General features: G+C 42.9%; 1 protein-coding gene across 1 annotated transcript in view; it reads right to left on the bottom strand.

Annotated features, from left to right (window-relative positions):
* The window catches only part of snd1 (staphylococcal nuclease and tudor domain containing 1), a 182,771-nt gene that overhangs the window by 104,886 nt on the left and 51,632 nt on the right, over positions 1-26,253 (bottom strand). The window contains exons 15-16 of the mRNA XM_080491780.1: positions 25,315-25,456; positions 13,506-13,615 (exon numbers count right to left, since the gene is read on the bottom strand). Coding sequence (XP_080347906.1) covers positions 13,506-13,615; positions 25,315-25,456 — 252 coding nt within the window. The remainder of the gene's footprint in view (positions 1-13,505; positions 13,616-25,314; positions 25,457-26,253) is intronic.

Genomic DNA, 26,253 nt, shown 5'->3' with positions numbered 1-26,253 from the left:
CAGAGCCGCAAATTTCTCGGCAACAAGTGGATCGAGAGCCACCGTGTGGCCCCAAGCTGAGCGGGACCTCATTGCCGTCACCCTGGTTGATGCTAAAGTGCCTGCCCAGCAGGGGAGTCGATAATTAAGACAGCTAGTGGTACTGCTTCCCTCACCTCACTGCTCTCTCGTCCGAACCAAGCAGAGATATCAAACATGTATATGTGCACGCGGGATGGTGTTTGTCCATCAGTTCCACTTTTGTTAGTGTTCTAAGATTGACAGCAGATCAAGGACTGTACAGTTCTTGTTGGGTGCATGACATTTCAAGTGAAAAACGCATTGTTTTTTTGCATTTTCGTTTCAGCAAAGTTTTGTATTTACATGGCAATGTTTTGTAATCTATGTCAATTTCACAGAAACAACAAGAAATGCTTAAAACTATGTTTTCCCCCGTTTCCATGGAGTTAAACCTCAGGAGCCATTTTCAAAAAGTTGTGCTTGCAGTGGCTCCAAGCATTGTCTTTGCGTAAACGGAAATTACAATTTTTGCGTCTTCACGTGAAAGCGTTGTGTAAATGGGACCTAAGAATGCAGACATGAGGATGTAGTGCCACAAGTCAATGGTGGTATGCAAGGATGATTCAAGAAGCTGAATGCCTATGGAGTTGCCTCTGCAGGGGGATTTCAATACTATGAAAACGGACAATGGCGTAAGATGTGGCTCAGCTTGCATGAAGAATAGACACTTTGTGAGTAGAGGGAAATAATTAAAGAAATGAAAGACTCCAAATTCAGAGACAAAGAAAGGTTAGGGCTTGTGATTGGGAAAGGGAAGAGAGGAGAAATAGACGAGGCTCGGGGTAGAACAGACTTGGCAAGCATTCACCATCCCACTCGGTTGGCAGCAGAGCCACAAACTGTTTGCTCACAGCAGTACATGCATCTATTAGTATTGTTCCAGGAGATAATAAGTATGTGTGTGTGATTGCGCATGGATGCACGCGCGCATGTTGAGGGTGTCAATTCCAAGCCAAAAGTGGCAAACGAGTTGCGACGAGGTGGCAGACGAACAATATGGAGAGGTGATCCGCAAGCGCGATGCATGCAGAAGCGATCGTTTGTCTGTGGGTGTGTCAGACTATAGCGCTGAATGTCAGCACTACAGAAACAACCAGAGGCCATGGCGCTAACAAGCACACAGGTCCTGACAACTACGGCTTTCATTAGTCCTGGAAGCAAAGAACAGGCTATCAAAACACTATGTGATTGTTCAACATGTTTTACTCCGGCGAGAAATGTGTTCGACTTTGACTGTCAAGTGCAGTAATATCTGCCAAGTTATTTAAAGCAACAAGAGAGATTCATGGTGTAATGTTTCTGCAGGTTATAAAGACATATTGAAATATTGAAAGATGGAAGCTTTTAGGGTCAGAAGATATCCTAAAAAGAGAGAGGCTGTGGCTTCATTTAAGGACTAAACACTAACTATAAAAGTTACTCGCTTGATTCACAGTATGTACAGAATACTTGCTGAACTTAGCTGTTTATAAAGCAATGCACAAAGAAAAGCTAGGAGAGCAGAGGACATACAATATTCATTCAGGGTATGAATACTAGCTGTATAAGTAAAAACAGACCCTTCAAACATGTTTGACTGAAACAGTAACTTTCACTTCAAACGTGTTAACAAGGCCTGAGGGGGTCAGCTTTTTAAAAATGAAGGCAACTGAAATCTAGTCGGGCAGAGGACAACTGATAAGCAGATTAATGCTGAGGGGAAAAAAATAAGGAAACTTAGTATGATCACTTTTTGGACAAGTTCAACAGCACACCTTAAAACAGCTAAAACTCTCACTTTAAGAGAGACACTGCTGGCGTCGAGGGCATTTTAAGAAACTGCAGTGCCCCGGCCAGCCTTTTTTGGAACTTCCCCTGCAATACACCCCTGCACATTCAGACAGACTCAGCTAGCGAAGGGGTTTAAAGAAACTACATTTCTATAGCTGGCCTCAATTGAAGCAGTGTCTGCGCGCACACACACATAGCTTCCTGCCTGTCGCCCACTTCTGCCATTAGCTTTATCTGTCTGAATTCTAAGCTGAGAGCCCAATCCCCGTTCATTTTCTGAATAGATTTTGCAAGGCTTGTTCTTCCCTTTATGCCCCCGACTGTCCTCTGGGAAACATAGAAAAAGAAGGAGAAGGCGGAGGAGGAGGAGGGTAGAGATGCCGATCGCTGACACAGCCACTGAGATAGCCTCTCTCTTGTTGGCGAGGGATATAAAGTAATGGGAATGAGAGAGCGGAGGTAGATGGAAGTAGATGCTGAGATGGGGATAAGAGTGCAGGTGTGGGGACGGTATGCTGGGTAAGCTGGTGAAGGATTACTGCTTCAAATCTCTCCTCTTCTTGGCCTTTATTTGCGGCGGCGTTTATTCAGATCTCGCAGAGCCTGTATTCCCCCCCACTCACACCGGGTACAGGCAGAATCTCGCAGATGAGAGCGCCGTAAAAGGCAAAAGGGTAAAGAAAAGGACCTGACTAGAGGAGATGAGGGGTCTGAGTAGGTGAGCCCTTGACGCAGCAGGGGCCGGGCGTTGACAACTCAATCAGCCGGCAAGTGACAGCCGACTGAAACACAGACACGCGTGTGGGGAAGGGAGGAGGTGAGGATCGTCTGTGTAAACAGCAGTGTGTGTGTGTGTGTGTGTGTGTGTGTGTGTGTCTCTTAAACCAAAGGCGAACTCTTCAGTTCAGACACAGAAAAAGAGAAAATGGGGAGTGTCGGGCAAAAAAGGCGCAGAGACCCCCTGACTCTGTTAATGATGACAGCTGACTTCAAAGTGTGTGTGTGTGTGTGTGTGTGTGTGTGTGTGTGTGTGTGTGTGTGTGTGTGTCTGTGTGTCCGTCCTTGTGGTATGCTCTAACCCCACAGCCAAGACAACATTGATGTGTGGCAACTAACTGTGTTGTCAAGGGAACCATTAGCACTGAGGCTGGTATCATCTCTGCGCTTGCCTGCGCGCACACACACACAACACACACGCTCGCATGATTGTTAGTGATAACTAAGAAAATGATTCCTCTTCAAAACTGATAGATATATAGATTCTAGGTTGTAAGAGGCTGCGAGGAGAGCTTGTTGATGGTTCCTGCAGTGCAGTGTAAACAACATCAATACGCCACTGCACTACGCCTAATCCATGTATTTTGATGTATGTGTGGCGGAGCCACAAAGAGAGATGAAATTTGTATTTGTCTGTCAAAACTGTCAATGTGTTGCGCCGTTGTGTTGTCGGCATCAATGGAACGGGATCAATCGACGCATCAATAAAACATAGAGGCCTAAAGCCATTTCCTCGGGCTGGCTCATCAGAGATTCAGCTGACATATGGGGAAGGACACAGTAGATACCGTTTCAAGTATTGTGCGGCATCGGGTGAGGAAAATGTGGCAAATTTGTTGTAGCGAAGCTTCAAAGCAAAAATAGCCGATAAAAAATAAGAGAGAAAGAGGAAAAAAAATTTATCAAATTGAGGGCAGAATTTATTTGCTGCTGATGAATGTGAACAGACTGTTAATGTTGCCTCTGATGCCAATTGCACACCATTTTGTTAGAGTGTCAAACAGTGTTCGTGTTTAGATAACAGACACCTAGCGGCCAGCAGCTCAGAAGGACACGCAGGAGGAGGGTTTTGCCGTTGATGGATGAATGAGACTTGTACGAACAAACACAGCATTTTGTTGTAGGCCAAGCCGAGGGGGCAGAGCGAAGTGCCAAGGGGTGATTAGGGGTGTCAAACATAAGGTCAAAACCAGTCCGATCCAGCCGAACCACCAAGGAAATGGTACAAACAACACTGGGACATCAGTGATGCTGCCATGAAAGAAACAATAACACAAAAAAAAAAATTGCTTTAGCATCAAAGAAAAATTAACTTTAGCATCAAACTTGTGTTGTCAGTGCGAGTTTGTAAAAACAAGCATACTTCTTGGACATTTCTTCTCTATTTTGCGCCAGAATTTTTCATTTAAATTGGCTTTATGTTGAGATTTCAGTTATCTTTCAGATTAATCCTTTGGTTTTTGTGGAAAAGATTTTATCTTTTCATCATGTATACTTTGTACTACAACAAATAAAATAGCTAAGATTTAAATTTAAAGTTCATTATGTTACTATTTTGGACTGCATGTGGCCCCTTGAACTAAAATGTGTTTGACACGCCTGCTTGAAAAAAACAAATAATGCAATCACTCTTTAGACTTATCTAGATTTTTGTTTTTCTCAAAGTTATAGAACGTTAAACAATGAGTATTATTCTCAGACTGTGTTTTGATCTGCTAATTATAAGCCTAGTTCTAACGTACATGTAAGTATGATGAGAGATTTGTACAACCTCGGTGGTAATGATAATGATAATTAGGCCTAACAAGACACTAACTGGTTCAAGACTCAGGCAGCTGCAGCACTGCCATCCTCAACTGGTTATATTCAGCTCAATAGACAATATCTCATAGCAACGCCAAAAATAATCGTTTTATTTGCCTTGCTAGGCGATCACAGTCTGCACTGCATAGGCAGGTGGAAGAAAGTGTGAAACTGAAACAGGCAGTAGACAAAGCTGCTCTTTATTAGAACAAGAGACAAGTAGAAAAGGGTGGAAAAAGGAATAGATAGAAGAAAAGAGGCAAGATAATAGGACAAGTCGCGATAAGCCTATTGACAGAGCCACGAGCTATCTGGCGTGTGGGCCGTCGCTATTCACAGCTGGACCAAAATCCAATATGTAGTTTGGCTATTTTCCTTTTTGTAAGTCGGAGGGATCGGAGTGTAACCGAAGAGGGCAAACACAGGCACGGCAAAGACAACACAAGCATTTTTTTGCCCGCGTTCCCGCTGCTTCAGTCCCTTCGGATATATCCAGAGTTCCAGTGTGAGACACAGCAACGATTTAACAAACGCCTTGACGCTCAGTGTCCCGCACCAATCATTTAGTTTTGTTTTAAAGTATAATCAAAATGTAGCTCCTGTGAGGAAGTAGTGTGAGCAGAGAGTTGGAGGAAGAGGATAAAAAAAAAGTGAAATAAATATTAAAGAAAAAGAAAAAAAAAGTCAGGCAGTAAAATGTAAGTGCATGAGAGCATTATCCCGCTGGCCTTATTGTTGTGGAAGAGTGCTGCAGTGCCCTTCATGTGCAGGAAAAGGCTAAGAGGATTCAGCCGGTCCCCAAGTACAGTGTGTGTCTGCATCTCTGCGCTCGTTGCAGGTTACGCTTATCAGGGTGGACGGCGAACCTGCAAAAACATCACACGCGTGCTGGAACGAGAAAGACACACGCATGCGCTCGCTGCAAGGTCGCCCTCGTAAACGAGTTGGCGATAAAGTGGTGAGCAGGTTTCTTCTTTCCTCTCATCTCTCCATCTCCATCCAGGCCCATCTATCTCTCCGTCACTGCGACGGCATGAATGCGTTTATGTGGGCCACTCAGTTCACCTTCAGGCTATAATTCACCACTTTCAAGGAACAATGTCGTCCGGCAGTGAAACTGAAACACCACACACACACACACACACACACACACACACACACACACACACACACACACACACACACACACACACACACACACACACACACACACACACACACACACACACACACACACACACACACACACACACACACACACACACACACACACACACACACACACACACACACACACACACACACACACACACACACACACACGGGGTGACGAGTACAAACTGCTGCAAAACTAAAAACGCTGAACTCCACCTGTGACACCAATTATTCCAAAGTATTATGGACAGGCTGTCGAGAGCAACACAATTTACGGCCGACGCGCCGCTAAGGCGAGCGCCGGTCGCGCTTCGCTCGTACGGTGGCTTTTCAAGGTCAAATTTGAAATTCCAAATTAAAGCTCCATTTAAATTGCTAAGCAGAGCGCTTTGCCAGTTGTCTTGGAGCTACTGTTCTCGTCAACCAAGCAACACACAGAAACATAATTATAGCTCATCTTGACACATGACCATGATACCAGACATGGAACTGGAGCGGCTGATAATTGGCACTCACAGTTGGGGGGAAAAAAAAACCGAGCATACGATTAGAAACGGCACACAATTCAGAACACAGGTGCGATTTTTTCTGCTGATTAGTTTACAAGTAATCAAGATTTGTCATTTCAAGGGATATATTTATTGTTTGTTGCGCAATTAAAATCATAAAAGCCCCATCTGGGCGGCGTATTACTGCCGGATATCCAAGCATATTTTGTTTTTGGCTTCCATGTGATGGCAAAAGAAAAAAAAAAAAGATTAAATAAAAGTACCTGGCCATGCTGCTCAGCATGTGCCAGGGTTATGAATGGATTGGGAGAGATCTGGTTTGTGGCTATAAAGCAGCGGTAATCTGGATATGGGTCTGCCTTCTGCACTCGTGGTTTGTTTAACTACAGTACGTGATGGGGAGAAAAGGACCTGAGGGGCAGTTCACCGACGCCACCGTCTGTCTCGCTGACCAGGAAACCACACCATGCATTATTCATTATGTGTACTCGTTCTCTCTGTCCGTCTCGCTCTCGCTCTCTCTCTTTCTCTCTCACACACACATACATACACGGCATGTATTGGAAAGGACAAGAAGTCCAACATAGGTACAAAACTGAAGCTGGCCAATGTGATCAACAAAAACATCATGTGAGTGAGTGAGTGAGCTGGATGGAGAGGGGAAGAGATGTGGCAAAGTGTGTGAGATCCTCTGCACGCGCAATCGACCTCATGCCAAAATAATTCAAGCTAGATTGGAAATCAATGTGTGAGCGTGGAAGATGTGAGGAAATCCGATGCGGTCCTGCGGCCACGAGTGGCAAAATAAGACATAGCAGAGAGGAGGGGAGGGGGGGTTCTATGAAAGAGGCAACCTGCACGGCTGTATATGCGTGTGTGTGTGCAGGAATCCCAAATGATTTGCACTCACCACAAATGTACAGAGACAAAGAAAAGACAGGCCGGTTTAATTACCGGGTTACTGCATGGCGCCCGTTCATGGTGGAGGCAGTAACTTTTATCACGTGTTCCCTTGGAGTGGAAAGCAAGATCTTTCCAAAGAGGTATTTGAGTTATTGCCGTTTAATTAAAACATTTATTTAAAGCCAAGAGCTCTACGGAGGTAGGCTTTAGTAATGTGACTCATCAGCGCTGCAGGTATGGAGGAAACCTGTGCCTACCTGCACCCATGGCAACCCGGTGCACAGCGGCGATCATGTCACGAGGCGGGTGAAACACAAACCTGACAGCAGCTACGGAGGCAAGTCCCCGGGCGCGTTCATCGGGGTTTGGCTTTGAAAATGATCTCGACGAGCAAACCAAAAGCTCAGTCATTGCAAATATTTTAGAATGAATCACAGCTATTCAGAATTTAAAAAACACTCTACTTTGAAAAAGAAGTACCACCAGTTTCTTCATACTTGAAGAAGTTCTGATACATGTTCAAATGATAGAAAATGTGAATTGGGATTCTTTTTATTTTCCTTCACCTTTTGCTCCTGAATGAAACATAACGATTATGTATAAAGGGGATGTCTCAGCATTTCCTTATAGATGGATTTATCAATAAAACGACATGATAAATATTAAATCTATAGTTTGACAATGTAAGTGTAAAAGTATACAATTTAAAGGAAAACACTTTTTATAAGAGTCAATTTATAAAATTTTCATATCTTGCAATCTTTGCACATTAATCTACTGATGTTTATGAATTAGGATTCTATTTCTTTAACTCCTTTTCACCTTGAACTCCAATTTTCACTCATGATGTGAAATTATTTTGTAAATATAGAAATCAGCCTCTTTTCATGCCTTTTCTTTGACACGCCATCGGATGAGCTTATAACCCACGATTCAAATCTCTCCATGCGATGCAGAGATAAATGCTAGTGAGTAGGCAGCGGAGGCAGTACAGTAAATCAGAGACCACCCAGACTGAATGAGGTCAATAGAACTGACAGGATACGTAGGCGGAACAGTACATCGCATATTACTGTCCACTTAGCCTGCTCTCATCCCATCTCCGCTTCACCCCCTTCCCTTCGTCTCGCGTCCGCTCCCACCTGGTTTGCAGTTACACAACGACAAACACACGAGTCTCTATCAGAAGTGTAGACCAAGACCCCCTTTACACAATGGTGTTGCAGAAAAAATTGTGTGTTCACAGAGCAACGTTTCAAAAACGAAATCCTTTTTAAAGGGAAACGGCAGAAAAGCTGAAAACAATGTCACTTTGTTGTAAGGCCACGAGTTCCACACAAACATGAGTTCAGAGCCGTAAACATTGACAATGCGAGTACACGGGCATTCTTATCAACAGACGAAGTTGGATTGCTATTACGGCGCCTCTCAGCTACTGGGAGTCATGACACTCTGGAGGCCGCTATTGTTGTTATCGTCCATCTATTCGCACATGTGCAGAAGAACTATTCACTCAGTGGCGCGCATGCCCAGTAGCAGTGTTTCGCCTGTCAACAGGGAGATGGAGCCCGAGCATTTTCAAAAAGTTGTGCTTTCAGTGCCGCTGAACAGTTTTCCTATCAACGGACGTCCAAAACTCAAAAGTTTCGCTTTTTCACTTGAAATAAATAAAGTTTTGAAGCGGATTCCTCCCACGCCGACTTCAAAACGAAGTAATTAAAAGGGCATAAGAACACGTACTTGTGGACGGAAATAGTTCACACAATGATTCACGTTTTCACAAATTCCCAGAGCATCAACAGCTTGTTCCTTTAAACTCTGTTCCACCTTAGTTTGACGCAGTCCTCACACGAACCAGACAGTCACACTGCAGCCCTCGTCTCAGCTGTGTCAGGAATGACGATCATTAGGCGAGCAGACTTTTATGAGGCACCGGGAATACTTTAAATATTGTTTCACAGACTTATGTCTTATATTCACACGACAGTGCTAAATATGCCCCACGTCTCGCTGAGTCATCCTAGATAAACACGTCAATGCAGTAGAACTCTGCCGTTCGCCTCCCTCTTGGTTCGCCCGAGCTTTTGAAGTTGCCACCCAAAACGGAGAAAGAAAATCAACAGAGGGGCTCGGTGACTTGAGATAATGGAGGGATGTCTTTTTCCTCAATGGAAGGTGGGAGGTGAGTGAAATTAAATGGAAGACATCAAAAAAAAAAAGAAAGAAAGAAGGGAAATGTCTGGGGAGTGGTGTTTACCAATGTGTTGTCTTTTCTCCTCAGAATTCTGTGCTGCTGTTTTGGTTCCACGCTGGGAACGGAGCAGTGTCTGTCAGAGATTAACACTACACAGACAGAGCGGGGGGGGGGGGGGGGGAGAAGGAGGGATAAAAGAAGACAGAACTGATAAACAAAAAAAGGGGGAGTCTGAAAGTGAGAGAAATCTTTTAACATTCGTCAGAGAACCACCCCAGAGACAGTGAGGGGAAATCAGGGACGGTGGGTGGGGGGTGGGGGGTTATATATAGAGGAGACAGAAACCAGGGCCTCTCCTTGCTGGATGCCACATTAATTATGCATGTCTGCATCAAGAGAAATTAAAACATAGCTGTGTGGCAGTTTAGAGAGAAACGGAGGGAGGAGGGAGGAAACGCTAGGCGAAGAGGGAAGAGAGCTGAGAGCAAATGTCAGTCAAGGATTTAAAAGTGGACAACGAAGACGTCGAGGGAGGCGGGAGACGGGCACAGCGGAGTGGATGATGGGAAAATGGAAGGAAGAAGGGAAAAAAAATAAGAGCGAGAAACGATTAGCGAAAGACCAAAACAGACAGAAAAGAGAAGAGCGTGCTCCAGTCTGCACCCAAACTCAATTTCAAAGGACACAAGAAAAGGAAAACTGCTAATTACAGAGTAGTGAAATACGGAGGTGTGAGGAGAAGAAAAAAAAAAAACCACGCATCCAGGTCACCGAGTCAACATGTCATCAGATAAACAAAGCGAGAACTCAAAATGGCTGTCAAGCTGCAGAAACGAGGAAAATGAAGACGGAAAAAAAAAGAGTTTGTGAATGCCAAAGAACGTGTCTCCGTAACCCGAATCAAATGTTATTCACGTGAGGCCACCTGAGGAACATCTTATAGAGCTGCCGCAATCAAACGCTATTCAGAGGCGAATCAACAGCAGAATCTGATGCTAATGAAATCAAATGATCCATATTCATGTCAGATAGTGACACACCTTGATAACGTGATTCACTTTCACTCGCTCTGCTGGAGAGACGGATGGATCAAAGACATACTTTGTGGTTTCGTACCATTTTCTCAGTTTTACACACTGGTTTTTTTTCCCCTTCTAATTTGAGGATTTCATGTCTGAACTACTCAAGCTCATTTTTCTCAGTCAGTTCAACTAAAAGGATGGGTGTAGTTGAAGGAAAAAGAACTGTGGTTCATTCAAGTTGATGTAAAACGACGCCAAGCTGAGAGCAACTTTTATTTTCATGTTCGAGAAACTTAAATGTTCGGCGAATATTGTAATGCCGAAAATTATTGTACAACCGACAGTCAATTGAGCGGCCATCAAACTATTCACATTCATACAGAGGTCATTAAGCACTTTTTGCCCCCAATCCTCAAATTCCACTTGCACCTTAAAGGAAGCAAGTGACCCACCCACTAAAAACAAAAGTTAAGGCAAAAAAATTAATTAATAAAAACATTATAAATAATAAAAAATGTAATTAAATGGAATAAAAATAATAATGATCATAATGAATATATAAAGGGATAAATAATAGAAAAGTACAAAAATAATACAAGTATAAAAAATACAATGGAAATGAATGAATAGATAGGAGAAAAGAGGGAGGGATTACTCAGGGGAAAATTAAATGTTCAATGAAGCAAAATAAGACATAAAAGGCTGCCATTTTCCCCTCACAAATCTGTCCGTACTGCCTCTGATACAATGCGTGATCTTTTCTAATTTTATGAAGGACATGACACCGGTGGGCCATTGACTGCAAGATGGTGCAAGAGAATCACTTGCTTGAAATAAGCCTTTTAGTGATGCACGACATCGCCTGAACAAGCTTGTTCATTTTAACAACATGCACTTGCTCTCACCTCCTGAGCCGAGCTTTCTCGTGAGAAACTCAATCCGGTTCCGCCGACAGGAGCTGTATAACATTATGCTACAACTCTCTTCCAGCATGGTCTGGCAATGCAGAGTTGCTTCCTTTATTTTTTTTTTTTCGAGAAAGTAATAGTTTGTGTTTTTTTTTTTTTTTAAATGACAGCTTCATACAAACACTTGACTGTGTGTTTGTGTTCACATTAGAGCAAACAGCAGGTCAGTGCAGCCAGCCAAGCAGCCCCCACACCGGGCTCGAAACTCAGTATATGGCTCGGTCCTTGCCTACTAACTCCCACCTACCTGTGAAAAGAAAAAAATCTTGCTGACACCACCAATGACTGGCAAGGGAGAAAATGTGTGAGCGAGTGTGTGCGTCAGAGCGTGCACGGACGTGCGTGGTGGCAAAATGCTCGATTTAATCAGGAAGCATGCAGGAACCGCCGAGGACGGAGTGGCAAAGTGTGTGTGCAAACTTTAAACTGTGCATTTTGAGCAGGCATGCGTACAAGTGTACGTTCAGGTGTATTTGTCACAAGTGCTCTGCGCGAAAGGGGCTTGCACCGAAGTCATTAACACTCCTATGTAGCCTGTGTCCGCAAAGCTTTCCAAACATAATCAATGTGACTGGCTTGCTCGGTACATACACTCCATCATACACACCAACACTCATCCACCTGCAGTTCTGGCAAAGGTTCCATTTCCATGACAATTAAAGCCTGCAGGACAGTGGAGTCAGCCACCCAAAGCAAAAAAAAAAAAAAAAAAAAAAAGCCCTTTAGAAGGGAGATAGCAATGGAGCAGGAGACTAAAAAAAGAGGAAGCAGAGGGGGGGTGGCCTGGATAAGTGGTGGCAGGATTATTGGTAGTTCCATCATGGCTTTGGTCCGTTCACTGCTTCTTATAAAAACCTATTAGCATGTGAATGAACAGGCACACGGTGGATGGCGTTTTCTAAAGCCCAGGAGCACCGATCCACTATCAGGTGAGCTTTCCGTAAACTGGGAATAAGCTGTGGAGGATGGTCTGTGTGTGTGTGTGTGTGTGTGTGTGTGTGTGTGTGTGTGTGTGTGTGTGTGTGTGTGTGTGTGTGTGTGTGTGTGTGTGTGTGTGTGTGTGTGTGTGTGTGTGTGTGTGTGTGTGTGTGTGTGTGTGTGTGTGTGTGTGTGTGTGTGTGTGTGTGTGTGTATTCAGGGAGGCAGTTTATTGGATTGGGCCCCACTCTGACCTGACTTTATGATAAGATGTGACAGTGCACTGTAATCATAATAACTGCTGTAATAAAGCTTATTTGGGAGTAAACAGTTTGATCATCCTAATAAAATCAGTGGTCCGATCTTTGTACAACATTGTCTTGACAGTATAATAAAGTGGCAGTGAGTTGGATGCGAGCAACATCAGAAAGGAACTGGGAAACTTTCCACAAAAAGCCTGCCTTGTCTTCACCAATCCACATTCAAATAATACTTGATGTGGTTATACATGTTGGAATTTAAGACTGGAAACCAAGACACTCAGTTGAATAATCTAATGGGCTGCGTAACAACAACAGAGGGGCGTCAGAAACAACAAGAACATGCAGAATGCTCTCAGAAAAACCCGACTGAGTCGGTCGAACGCCAAGTGTGCACAATGAATAGTGACTTTCTGATAATAAAAAAGGAACTTGGGAGCGATACAGGATTAAATACAGGTGCTAGAGGTTGTTAAAAAGCCATTCTTAGGCTTTAAAATGTATCTCAAAAGCGTTAGATGACAGCCCCGATGTCACACTGTGGTAGGAGCAGGCGGAAGAACAGCACAAGATGGCAAAACAAGAAATGTATGCAAAAAAACAGGCTGCAGGTCCAATAACCTATAGATTGTATATAGCAGGTAACATGTAATAAGTTATGCAAAGCTTCCCAGTCAAAAAAAGAAAAAAGGAACAGCTGTTCAATTCCAGGCATTTTTATCGTCTTTATGTAATAAAATAAAGTGGATGTATTCATTAAAAAACCAGATCTGATTCCGAAAATCTTTTAACTTGTTCCAAAGGAGGGACGGGGGTGAGTGTGGAGGCATTGTCTTGTAGTTCAACTTGAATAGTTTGTCGCTGTGATTCTTTGATAAGAGTATCAAAGATATTCAACAACATGTTGCACGTGTGCTGGTGTTCGCAGTATGGGAGGCCTTCAGCTTCGCATATCTTTGAACTAAACGTGACCCCCAAGCCGAAAGCAAACAAATCCCAGCTTGGGCGTGTGAGTAAAACGCAGCTAAACGAGAGCCAAGATGTAAACTAACAACATTAAAATGCAATACAGCAAAGGGAGAGCCGCAATGGATTATCAGTATGGTTTCCGCCACATGGGAATTGAAAATGAGCAGAGATGTAACTAGTTGTGCCAGGTTGCTTACCTCTCTCTGCAGCACCAGCTCTTTGGTGAACAGCATGGCTTCGTCGCTGAAGGGCTCGGCCACCTGCATCCCTCCGGGCAGATTCCTGGAACTGCGTGGGCATTCGATACCTGACCAGAGACGACAACATGGCAGAAGTTAGAGGTTGATTGAAACAACGGCAGGATTCCTAAAATAAATAAATAAATCAGCTTTCAGGTGATTTGTCTGAAATAACACTCAAGTCAGAAAACCACAAGTTTGGAAAGCGATTCCTGAAGACGCCACATCAACTCTCAACAGGTCAAGGTCAAAACTGCTTACCAACACAACCGTCACATGTACCAAATGGATAATTGCTCGTGAAAAGGTCAGTTCTCGGTGCAGGAGTGCCTTTTGTGTAACCTACTTTCTCCTGAATACCAGTCTTCGTGAGATTTGTGTCTTTAGGAGCCTTTGACATCGACTTTGGTAGCTATTCAGAGCTTCTTTCATAGCGTACAGGTGGGAATGGATAAGCTTCGGGGCAGAGGTGGGAGAAAGAGGAGTGAGTGGGTTTAAAAGCACTCTGAGACTGTGGAGTTCCTCCAAGCTGCCCTGTTTGGGAAATATCCTCTGATAAAAAGGGATATATACATGACAGTGATCCTCCATTTGAAAGGAACGTGCATGTGCTCGTGGGAGTACAAGTGCTGATGTTAAGATGTACCGAAAGTTTAGATGCACACAGAATGAACGCTTGCTTGTCGAGACAATAGAGGTGGAGCAGTCACAACTGAAACACCCTCCTCCATCGGCCTCAATAGGAAAAGCACTCAGAACGGAGGCTAGAAGTTTATCCGCTGTCAGCTCATTCTCTCCAAATTAATAAGCAATTAAGTCGCTTCGCTGCCACAAATGTGTCCAAACAAGCGGGCCGCTATTGTATTGTTTTATGCCGACTAAACTAATGATAGTTTCAGTTGGGAGTTCAAGCCGCCAGCATTGTGCTAATAAAGCAACCGTCTCTCCCAGGATCCTTCTTTTCCTCTTTGACTGAAAGTTTAATTTAATGAGCTTCACCGGCATGGCAGATATAACGCCTCAGGACGGACTCGCAAATATATGACACGCAAGTCTAATCCGAATTGTTACGGCATCTTGGTGACTCAGTGGTTAGCCCGATCGTCTTACTGTATGACGGATGTCATTACTGGTTATTGTTAGCTTTGTTTACGTCCTCGACATGTTCTTGGAAATGATTTGTGCGAGATGCGTTTATGGGTATGTTTGCTGATGCAATTACTGCTGACAAGTACAAAACTTGGTAACGAACACCTTGTAATATGCATTTGCTGGATTAAAGGATGGAATTATAGTCGGGGGTATTTCAAATTTTGTTTTTACAATTGTTTGGTCTGAGTTTGCCACTTCTATCTCAACTTAACTTGCAAAGAAAATAACTCAAAATCGTTTGTTAAACTGATTTACATGTTTCCAAAGTGTAATATTTTGGCAGCAAATAACTAGATTCAACAGGTTCCCAGGAAATAAGTTTGTTTTTAACTTTTCTCAGAAAGGTTAAAACTGGTTATGTAATTGAGCGGAGCAAGCCAAAAGTCGGACCACCCATCGCTTGTTATTCTATTACAATGAAGCAGTTAACCTTAATCGCGAGCCAGCAATTGTTTCCTTGTATGATTTTCTGACGGAGCCGAAAGAGCCAAGTGGTTTTTCTCGCTCATCTTTGTTTTTGTACTTTTTGTTCCCGACGTGGCCATGTCTGTCCCATTTATGAGAGAAAGAACAGGAGACATCAGCGTATTCACACTGGCAGGGAAGGGACGAGGACCCAGGAAAGGCGAAACGAGGCCACAGGACAGTCAGCACCCAGGAGCTATTAAGAACTGTTGAGTCAAGCTTCTGTAAGACATAAAGGTTCACGACGCACAAGGGCGAGCTTATAAATCACATGTAATTTCTTTTTCTTTCTTTTTTTTTTTTTTTTAACTGTAAAGCTCAATGAGCAGCCCAGAAACGTGTCATAATCTAGAGAATGTGTGTCTATGTTTAAATCTTATAGAATAAGGGACATTACAAGATTTTATTCGACTCACAAATAATACAACATGGCGAGCATGTCAGGCCCCGTTTTCACAAGTCACGCTGTCGTGTAAACATAGAACTTTCTCACAACGATCAGGCTCCATCTCCATGCAGCCGGCGCGAGTCAGAGTGTCATGACTCCCAGTCCATTTTCTCCTGGAGCTTGGTAGTTCTATAGTTGAGATTCACATGTAATAGCAATCCAATTCTGTTGTGTGTCGATAAGAATGCCTGTGAACTTAATGTTTATCACATAATGTTTTGTGCGCACTTTAAAAATCTTGATTGGGGCTGTTGGAGTCGACCTATTGCACTATTCATTAATACTTTGTTGCACTAAAACAAAGAGATATTTAGCGTTCTAGATATTTATACATCATAATGCTATGATTTACTGGCCACTTTGGATCAAAGTGCACTGTATGTGGCCCCTAAAGTAAAATGAGTTTGACACCCCTGGTGCAGTGAATAATGACTATCTACAGCACATGTTCTATTAAATATTGTTTAAATGTGTAAATAAGTCATCATAAATCCAAATAAAGCCTCCAGTTAAACCGAGAGGGGAGAAGGTTGTGGAGAAGGAGGAGAGACTGATGGATAAGATCATTTGGAAGTATTTATAGAAGTGGACCAGGACAGCGCTTTCACATGGGACACTGGCGCTACAACACTGCCAGAATAAAGAGGAGAGATGAGGAATGCAGACGAGAGGAGGAGTAAATACTGCACACTGTTGGCTAAAACTGCTCTGTGAAGTAATTGCAGAGAGGGAGATATTTGAGTTTCTGCTTGGGTTGGCCGGAGCGCCGATAAGGGCTGGAATTGTGTTTTTCCCTAAGCATAATCCACAGAAAAGACGTCTCATGAATGTAATACATAAAGAGTTTAATTGTATGGCCCACACAATGCAAAGGGCTTTAGAGGCCCACAGGAGAGACTCTTCTTAAGTCAGCCAAAGCTCTTTAAATATGTAAAAACATCCTCAAAATATGTTATTACACAAAGGAAAAAAGTGATTTGTGGCCCTAAAAAAAGGATGATTTAGTAGGTCAAATATTAATGTAATAATCCTCAATGAGAAGTCCCATAAAATAAGTCAGAGACTTATCTGCAGTCACACGCTTGCGCGCTCTCCTTAAATGACCAAACTGCACTGCCACTTACTGTAGCCACCTCCCTGCAGCATTTAGACCGAGGCAGGGAGTCACTTAGCGAGGCCAATTTTAACCTGCGCCGTGATGTAACGCAGGCCTGACACCAGGATAAACATCTGGGTCAAACTCCAGGATATCCATCGTATCTGATCTCGGAGACAGACGAGACATGCACTCATCGTTCCGACATCATGCCTTTTAAAATCCGTCCATACCGATTTAATAAGTGTCAGTAGTGGCTGCGTCTTTTTTTTTTTTTTTTTGCAACATTTGAATAAAGACAGGAAATAACCAATTTATGTTGTTCCCAAATCCTCATACCCAATTCCAAAGAGCATAATTTATTACGACTGCGAGTTTAGATCACCCACCCACCCCACCCCCCTCATGTCCCGCCATGCGGCTTATTTCTTCCTCTCTGTAGAGCGTTTGTCCTGCGGAGAAGAACGTAATGTTTTAATCTGTGATACTGCTCTCCCCTCTTCAGCTCACACCTTTATCACTCCGTCATGCACACATGCTTCAGCTCGCTCTTCTTCCATCTGGACAGCGCCTCACAAATTCCTCGCCGTGCTCGTCTTTCTCCCACCATCGCTCTCAATAACGGTCAAGTGTTGATACACATACTCGTCAAATCAATGGAAGAAAAGACACATGAGAGGTGAAGGATAAAATCCAATCACCTTACATTGTGGTTTAAACAGACACCATCCAATACAGCCGTTACATACATCCAATTCTTCTGAATTTCTACAGATTTTGCACTGCCAGTGAAAGGTGCTGAATGTTATCTCATTTCGGAGATAATGACTTCTATTCAGATTAAACAAGCTCGCCGAAGATCGCGACCAGGATGCGGATGTGCAAATTTCCAACTCGCCTCGTTCATCCAATTTCAGTTGCATCAGCATGTTCATTATTTACAACCTGGACAGGTTTAATGACTACAGAAAAGGTGAAAACACACACGTTCATACTTTCAGTCATTAGGACTAAATTACATTTTTCTTAATGCAAATACACATGTGACACAGATAGGGAAATTGTCATCAGGCAATGATCTACATTTTAGTTAGAATTCTTCCCACAAACCAAAACCAATTAGATGAATCCCTACACATTCACTTCCCAGAAGTGGCTTCTCTTTCCTAATATATTTTTTTTATTCCTTGTAATTGAATGTGCTTTCAGTTGACCCAACATATGGAAAACAAGATTGAGTCGACCTCTCTTCCTCTGCCACCCCATACAGATAATAAGCTTCATCTCTTGGAAATGGGTCTGGGGGGAAATGTGCTGATGTTGTCGTGGAGATGCATTAGTGTCGCTACTGCAATCTACACAAATATATATCATGTCGCAAACTCCTCTGCTAATAATGTGCATATTGATTAGCTTCCTGCGTTTTTACTCATAACCCGCCAGCCACTTTTGCTCTTGCTGTTCGGCATGTCTGCAGGTATAAATGCATACTTGTGAGATGCAGGCGGCTCAGTAGGGATGCCATTAGTGTCTTTTTTTTTTTTTTAAGTGTTACTAAGTTACTAATTCTTGATTTTTGACAGGCTGTTGGCAGGATATAATTAGCACAGTGACAGGCAAACAAACAAACTAGAGGCAGGGAGGTGTGTGTGTGTGTGTGTGTGTGTGTGTGTGTGTGTGTGTGTGTGTGTGTGTGTGTGTGTGTAGCTCCTGCACTTACTTATTCTTCATAATGCCATCATCTTAATGAAATGTACTTGTTAATCTCCATCACATTCCCCTGTGTACAACTGTGCATTGACTGTCCTCTATTTGCTATCCACCTAAAAGCTGCACATACAGAAACTCTTTACAATCTAATACGTTCGCAGCTCGCCACACTGTACGACACAGCATGAAGTTTGCCGTGTGCAGATTACACGGTGAAAACCAAAGTTGAATCGCAGCCTTGAACGACGCGATTGCACAAGAATGTCACGTGAATGGAGTGCTCGCCATTGTGGCGTTTCTGTGTTTGGAGAGAAATCCCCATAAAAAGAGATTTGGACACAATCGTGGTTCAGAACGCGGAATGCCAAATTTGCAAAGGGGGCTTGAACTCAGTACGTGTTAGCATCTATCGCCAACAAAACACACTAGACGGAAATGTGGCAGTAAAGATCACCCCAAATATCTGACACCGTCTGAATTTTATCGCAGGTTGTCTTTGGTTGCAAGACATTGAAAACAGCCGCCTTATCGCTGGGTCAGGAACGCATGGGGATCCATTTATAGAAAAGATGGAAAAATCCTCAGCCTCTTTGACTATGTCTCTGTTTTATCCTCTCAATCCATCTTTCTGCCTCGCCGTCATCTCTCCACAGCCCTCTAATGTAAGGCCTCATTACCCCAGACAACGTTGGGTTCGTTCCTCAAACGCACAGGGATTTCTCCGACAAAACTATCCGATTTGTGGGAAAATGTCTAAATTAAGAATCTTTCTTTCAGGTGACAAACACGCCAAATCTCGCCGTGGTACAAGGAGGTGGTGTCGTCTTCGATTTTCCCTGGAGTCCGAGTGGAAAAACTGGGTGGCACCTTCACTGCAGCAGAATAATGCAGCATAATCCATCATTTATTTATATCTCATGCACAGCAAACTCACTTTGTTATATATCAAAGTAAAATATTAGTTGTGGGCAAAACACTTCCGCCTCTCATGGAGACACTCAACGGATGTGGTGGATGATTGATTTGTCTATAGGCCGATGCAGCTTGTAGACCGTTTAGTTTTAAGATTACAGCGCACGACGCGGTAAATTCTCAACAAAATAAGTTATCGCCGAAAACTTAATGTGTCGTCTTTCACAAGCAGCTTTATTATGCAGTGGGGCTTTAATATATGCCTGAAAGGACTAAAACAAGCCAGGTTTGTGAAAGACGTGTGAATCCTAATGACATGCAGTGCTAAAGTCCCACATTAGAACTTTATATCGAGGCCATAAGTGCCAGATATATTTGTTGGCTTGCTCTCTTACCAACTTGCTAATACGCTAACCTTTTTTTTTTTTTGTACCCGGACAACAAATTTTCGGCTCCACTTCTCCATCGCTTGCCCTCACACAATACTGGGTGTGTACTGGTGTGTAAGTGTACCCACACACACACACAGAAATCAAAAATCAGACAAATGGCACTAAGCCACCCACTGCATGAGGGCTAATGCTCCGTGCTGACACTGTAAATCTTTGTGTCCGAGTGATGGGTGTTTCATCTTTTTGACAGTCCACTGCTCAACGTACCTCACTGAGTAACTTTGAAAGTTCACTTCACCTGCTGTGGCCTTCATTTCAAACTCCGTCAAAGGAATTGAAGCCAATAAACTTTTACAGTCTTCTCACTGCTTGATTCGCCTTCCCTTCAATATGCCTTTAAACCCACATACTTCACATCAATTGTAAATTTTTTTTTTTTTGGAGTCTTCTCTTTTTATATCCCGTTTCTTTACAATCTGTCCTTTTGGCCTCTGCATCTTTTACTCCGGCGCCGCCTTTCATCGCCCTCACCGCAGTCTTCCAAACAACCTTCCTGAGTAACACCCCTTGCCTTTTCTTCAAGACGCAGGACATCTTCTTTACCCTTCATCTAACTTGCACATGGAAGTGACACTGCAGAGGCCTGTGATTGAAAACAAGAAGAAAGGGAAGGTGATGCAGTCAGAGAGTAAAGGGAACTACCCTTCAACTCCTGAGGCACACCTCCGGCCCCTCTTTGAAGCCAGGGCTTCTCCGGCTGCTGGACCCTCCGTTTCCCTTGTTTTTATCCATCAAGGAAAACTCCGGGAAAGGAAAGAGACAGTAAGGCTTTGAGGTTCCTCACAAGACAGAGCACGGTGTTAAATCAGGACAAAGGATATCACTAAATCAGTAAAAATACACCGGTGGCTATGCATGCTGGGCGTTCAAATTCAAAGATGCCTGCGTGGTGTTTCGGTGTTGTGATTACGCCTTGCAGTGTTGTAGCATTCCCTGCCAGGGGATCCTCATTTGCAGCGTTACTGTAAACAATTTGTTCTTCAATGGCCTCCCACAACATTGTAAAAGAATAAAAAATTTGGCCACGCTCAATGCAAAATGAAGTAAATACCGTAAAATGAAACCGGTGACTAATGCAGGACTTCTTTTGAATCTATTTGTTTTTTCCCTGTGCGTAGTCGATGTTTACCCGGCACTCGATGCAAATCACAGAAGAGGCCTCCACTTCTGGAAAACCTCTCTTCACCCTTATTATGAAATGAAGGGGGTGTCAAACAATGACACTTAACCTTGTGAAGGCATTAAAATAAAGTTGTAAAACCAAAGCATTGCTGTTGCATTGTCAAGGAGCATAGCAACAATTTGTCTCATGTGCCTTTATACAGAATGTAAACAATAGATTTGACTCATTTTATCACCTTTATCTTAATAAAGCTTTTCCTTTTTTTTCCCTGCGGTACGTGAAGCATTTTTTTTCATGTATTTCATCATCTTAATCACTTTGTTTTAATGTATTTCTTTTTTCTGTGTAAAGCACTGTGAATTGCCTTGGTGTTCAGTAGATACATTTGATTTGCGTCCAATTTAAATATCAGTCAATGTCAAGTGTCATAACATGAAAATGAACAATGACCATATGGTAGTGGTATCAGTTCCCATTATACTCTATATAAAGCCAGGTTACGTAGTTTGAACATTTACAGTTAAAATAATTAAAGATTTTGATATTTAGTCAAAACTTAAAAATGTAATTGTTGCAGTGTTGCTAAAATACTACAAAAAAAAGACAATCCTCTACTTAGTAAATGCTATATAGTACATAATATTGAAAGATGACATATCTTATGTTGAACTTTCCATGTGGGAAACCGAGGTTATGTGTTTATGTATAGAAGTTTGTATTTCGAGATAGATGTGTGTGTGCTTCGATATAGATTATTTTGTGTAAATGTATGTTCATCGTTCATAAAATCTAGATTCTTTCCGGGCTGCAACCTCACTCGGTGATCCAGCATCAGATTCCTCCTCTCTGCAACTCTAAGTGGAATAAAACGGTAGTCACGGGAGTAACAACCACCGCGAGACACATTCCCTCTGAAATGCTTTGCACGTATTACGTATGTATATTCCCCTACGGATAACTGTTGGAACCATTGGGAGTTATATTGTGTACAATAATGACAGACCTATTTGAATAACTGCTCAACACAACCTATATTCTGTCAACTATATGCAATAGTTTAAAGAAAACAAAACGTCCGGAGGGCATCTGTCATTTGAAACACAGATAAACACTAAAGGCTCGGAGCGGCCATTTATCCTACGTGTCATTTTAAACACAGCCCATGGTGTAGATGGGTGAATAAAACATGGGAAGATAACTTTGACGGGGAGCGGGGGGGGGAGTGGAAGGAGATAGCGTGCGCTTGGAGATTAGAGGTAGAGAGATAATAAGGGGTTCTCTTTGTGCCTAAGGGCTTTGTTTCGTGTATGGTTAAAGGTTTGACATCAGTTATCACATACACACACACACACACACACAGAAAAGCCACGCATACAACAACATTCATACATGGAAACACTGAGGCCACGGCCACCAGACAGGCTATTTTATCTCATAAACATAAAGAAAAACATAAAATGATATGATAGGAAAAGGCACATACACATTCTTGCAGGGGGTAAAAAAACTAACTAGAAAAGAGGTTAAGCATAACAAGAGGGTCATTTGTATTAATCACTATTAATCCTGACTAATGTGTGTACTAAAGACATCATAGGTCATCTCAATTCTGACACACGAACAATCCGATTAAATTTATCCCCAGTGTGGTTTTAACCGTTTGTTAATAATGTTTGATTGAATAAAATCAATTCAACATTTGAGCGTGTGTAAACATAATCTCACACACACCTGACGAAGGTTTTGCGTGTGTGTCTGCATTTGGCACTCTGATTAAGGTTGAACGTTAAAACATAAAAGCAGCGCAGTGAAATAATTATATGGTCGTATGTGCAGATTGCTGATTGGCCGGGGTCATGTCAATACATCATGTAACAGGCAGTGGATATTTAAAAAAAAAAAAAAAAAAAAGAGAGAGAAAAAAAAAACTTAATTACAGAAACCATCAGTGGAGAGCAAAGACAATCAGACGCAAAATTAGAAAATTAATTATTGCATCAGTGATTCAGCCACGCGGGGTGCTTGTGAGGAATATATGGTGTTTGTCTGACAGGAAATGAGGAGGGACTGTATGGCTGGCAAAACGTCTGACTGAAATGGAGATGGATCGAGGCGCACTCTGATTGCAACAATGACAAAGAGTATCATCCGTTGTGGAAAGGGCTCAGCCTTCTCGCCATTCCCATGGTCCGGGAGCAAGTGCAAATCATTGCTGGCTGCCAAAGATACAGTCTCAGTGTTTTTATTACCAGTACAAACTGTCAAGACAGTCGAGGAGCCGAAACAAATGACTAGACCTGCTATCAAAGAGTCTGTATTTCATTCCATCTGCATCTCGCAACCAAACTTCGTACTGTTGTTTTCTCACACTGAAAATGGGTAGAAATGATTGGACATATTTCCCTGGGAGACTGCAACCAACACGTAGCGCCATTCCACCAATCTGACAATTATATCTTTCAAGCTGTGAAGACTGTCACTTGTGATATCCCACGAGTCAACATGCGGTATTCATGTCGAGTCGTGGGATACGTTTCGTTTGCTTTTATTCTCTCCAAAACGTCCGAGGCCTACTGTGATATTTAAAAGTGAACGAAATCACATCCGTTCAGTTGACAAGCAGGAATCAACAAATGCTTAAAAGTCGACTAAAAAGATAATTAGCTGGATTTACTTCTCCGAGAACCTCAGTGATGGTAGTTGTTGGCACATTTGCCCGACAATGAGAATTATCGTGGCGTTTTTCCGAAAGATTTAAATAAATTTGTGTGCGCTTTAAGGTTAGATGACTTTGATGAGGTGGTGAAATTGTCCAAATAAAGCTCTGCTTACAAGATGTTTTCTACGTGAAAACAGAATTCTGGGTGTCCGATTACATAACAGTGCCCCTGAGGTGGAACTTTTTGAAAACGCTCTGACTGCCTCTCCTGTGTCAACATGGGAGAACTGAACGTTTTGAGAATGCTGCGTTTCATAGGGATGGGGATTGATAAGATTCCTACAATTCCTATTCCATTTTCGATTCTGCTTCTTGCTTATGGATTATCTTATCGATTCTCATTTGGAAACGAAACCTGCAGTATTAACAGCAAAGGACGTGCTAATGTTGCCGCTGCTGTAATTCACTCCGGAGCGGATTCCTATTTTTAGTGTGTCAAAATTTGCACGTTGAGCCACAGTTTTTGTCATATCGTTTTCAGCATTTCGGTCGCATAAACGGACATTGTTCTCAAAACAATGTCGCGCAAACCGAGTATGAGGATGTGAGTGTGTGGCCGTCTGTCTCTCTGTGTTGACTGGTGACCGGTCCAGGTGTGTACCCCAGGTATGATAAAGAGACAGAAGATGGATGGATTTTCTTGTTCCTGAGGAACTTTGTGCATTTAACACCCGATTAAGTGGCGAACCTCTCGTCTGTTAAACCGTTCCTCTCATCGAGTAGGAGGCACAAACAAGCTCGGGTAGGAAGAACAAGCAGACTGTCTTTGAATGCCAAAAGGTACAACTTTAAATTCAGAGAACATACAGCGTTTCCATAGTTTGACCTTCTGCAACACTAAAGAACAAAAGGCTGGAACAAAGCAGCTTCTGCACTTCAGCAATAAAAGAAATTACAAAACGCAAGACGGCACTAAAAAAAACCAACAAATCTGACAACAGTTGCAACTTTAGTGACAACTTTAAAGCTCCCTTTACCTGGACAGAAAGGCCAGCGTGTAATCACGAGTGCTACCAAGTGGTGAGCTGTGGAGGCGATTCTTTCAAACGTGGCAGAACGCCAGATGGGTCGGGGTAAAGGTGAGGTTAAAGGGAACACATGATTCACGCCATCACTGGTGAGCTGTGGTTGGCACGCATTTCAAGCCCCACCCCCACCCGCCCCATCAACGCAGGCTGCTTAGAGGTTCGAGGAGTTTATGAACACACAACCTGTGTAGTTTGCACCAACTATGATACACAAAAAAAACAACAACAAAAAAACTGTTTACTGACCATGTGAAAAGAAAAACTTCCATTGTGTCTTTCACTTCCATTTACATGACAACAGTACTCGGAGCCACTGAAAACGCCTCCCAAGGTGGAACTTTTCAAAAATGCTCCAACTCTTGTCTCCATGAAAACGGGGGGGAGCACAACCTTTCTGAAATGCTGCTGTTGCACACAAGCACAACGGTGCACCTTCGTTGTCTGTCCAACCGCGCCCACTAGTGGCTCGATATGAAAAGTATATTGTTTTCAAACTGTCGCCGTTTGAGTGCAAAACTTTTCTGAAACGAAAACGCAAAAACGATGCGTTTCGACTTGAAACTCTGTCGTGTAAAAACGAGGCCTGAATGAGGCCAACGGCCAACCAGAAGCAGAAGTGAGTCAATGAAACAGCGCAGAGTGAATCGGTTAAAGATACCCACCAGCAAGGAGGAACGTGATGAGGCAGGTTTCTTTGGGCATGTACAACTTGAGGCGGGAGCCACTGAAGACATATTCTACTACCGCTTCTGACCGGCCGGCTCTCTGCAGGAAGGGAAGGAACTGCTTGGCTTTCTGTGTGTCCTGAAGGAATAAAGAAAGACAACATTCAATAACCGTGTTTATGAAGTCATAAAGCTTTCTTACAAGCAAGGACTCTTCAGTGATTTGCTGTTTGGGAACAAATCACTTTTGACAGATGTAAAACAAAGTAGCTGTGATAACCCTGTGTAAAGGAAGATCTATTTGATTAGTAAATTATGCGTCAAAAAGAAAAACAAGGTTTTATGAAGTCACTTCAAGTGAATTATATGTGTGCAAGAATAATAATAAAACTCTAAAATAGGTGTGACAAATCAAACTGGATATTGTATAAACAGAAAATCTCAGCCAAGCACACGTCAACCAAAATAGACGAGACGAAAAAGACTAAAGGGGTTTATTGATGAGTGTGTGCTGTTTTTAAACTTGGTGTGGCCTAATGAAGTCTGCGCCGCTTCCCATTGACACGTCTTGAACCTCTTACAATTAGAAATGATTCTCTCCCTTCCTGCTTCCATCTCGGTCTGCGAAGGCTGAGTCACAAGCTTATTGGTGTGTGCCCGGGCCAAAATTACAAGCGGAGCCAAATCATGTGTATTCATGCAGGGCTTGCGATGCAGTGGCAGGGGGAGATTCATAAACGATAAAAAAAAAAAAAAATCATAATAATATGTGCCTACTCCAGGCATGAGCATGTAGGCACAACAGACCGGTGACTCATGGTCCAGTGTAGTGTGTGTGTGTGTGTGTGTGCGTGTGTGGCAGTGTGGATGAGAGGGGGGGGGGGGCAAGGAAAGTCAGAAGCATCGGCTCAAGTGAAAGTGTTCCCGAAACCAAAC

Source organism: Lipophrys pholis, assembly GCF_963383615.2.
Source record: "Lipophrys pholis genome assembly, chromosome: 22".
Classification (NCBI taxonomy): domain Eukaryota; kingdom Metazoa; phylum Chordata; class Actinopteri; order Blenniiformes; family Blenniidae; genus Lipophrys; species Lipophrys pholis.
The sequence above is the reverse complement of the archived record's forward strand: the minus strand, read 5'-3'. Positions and strand labels throughout refer to the sequence as shown.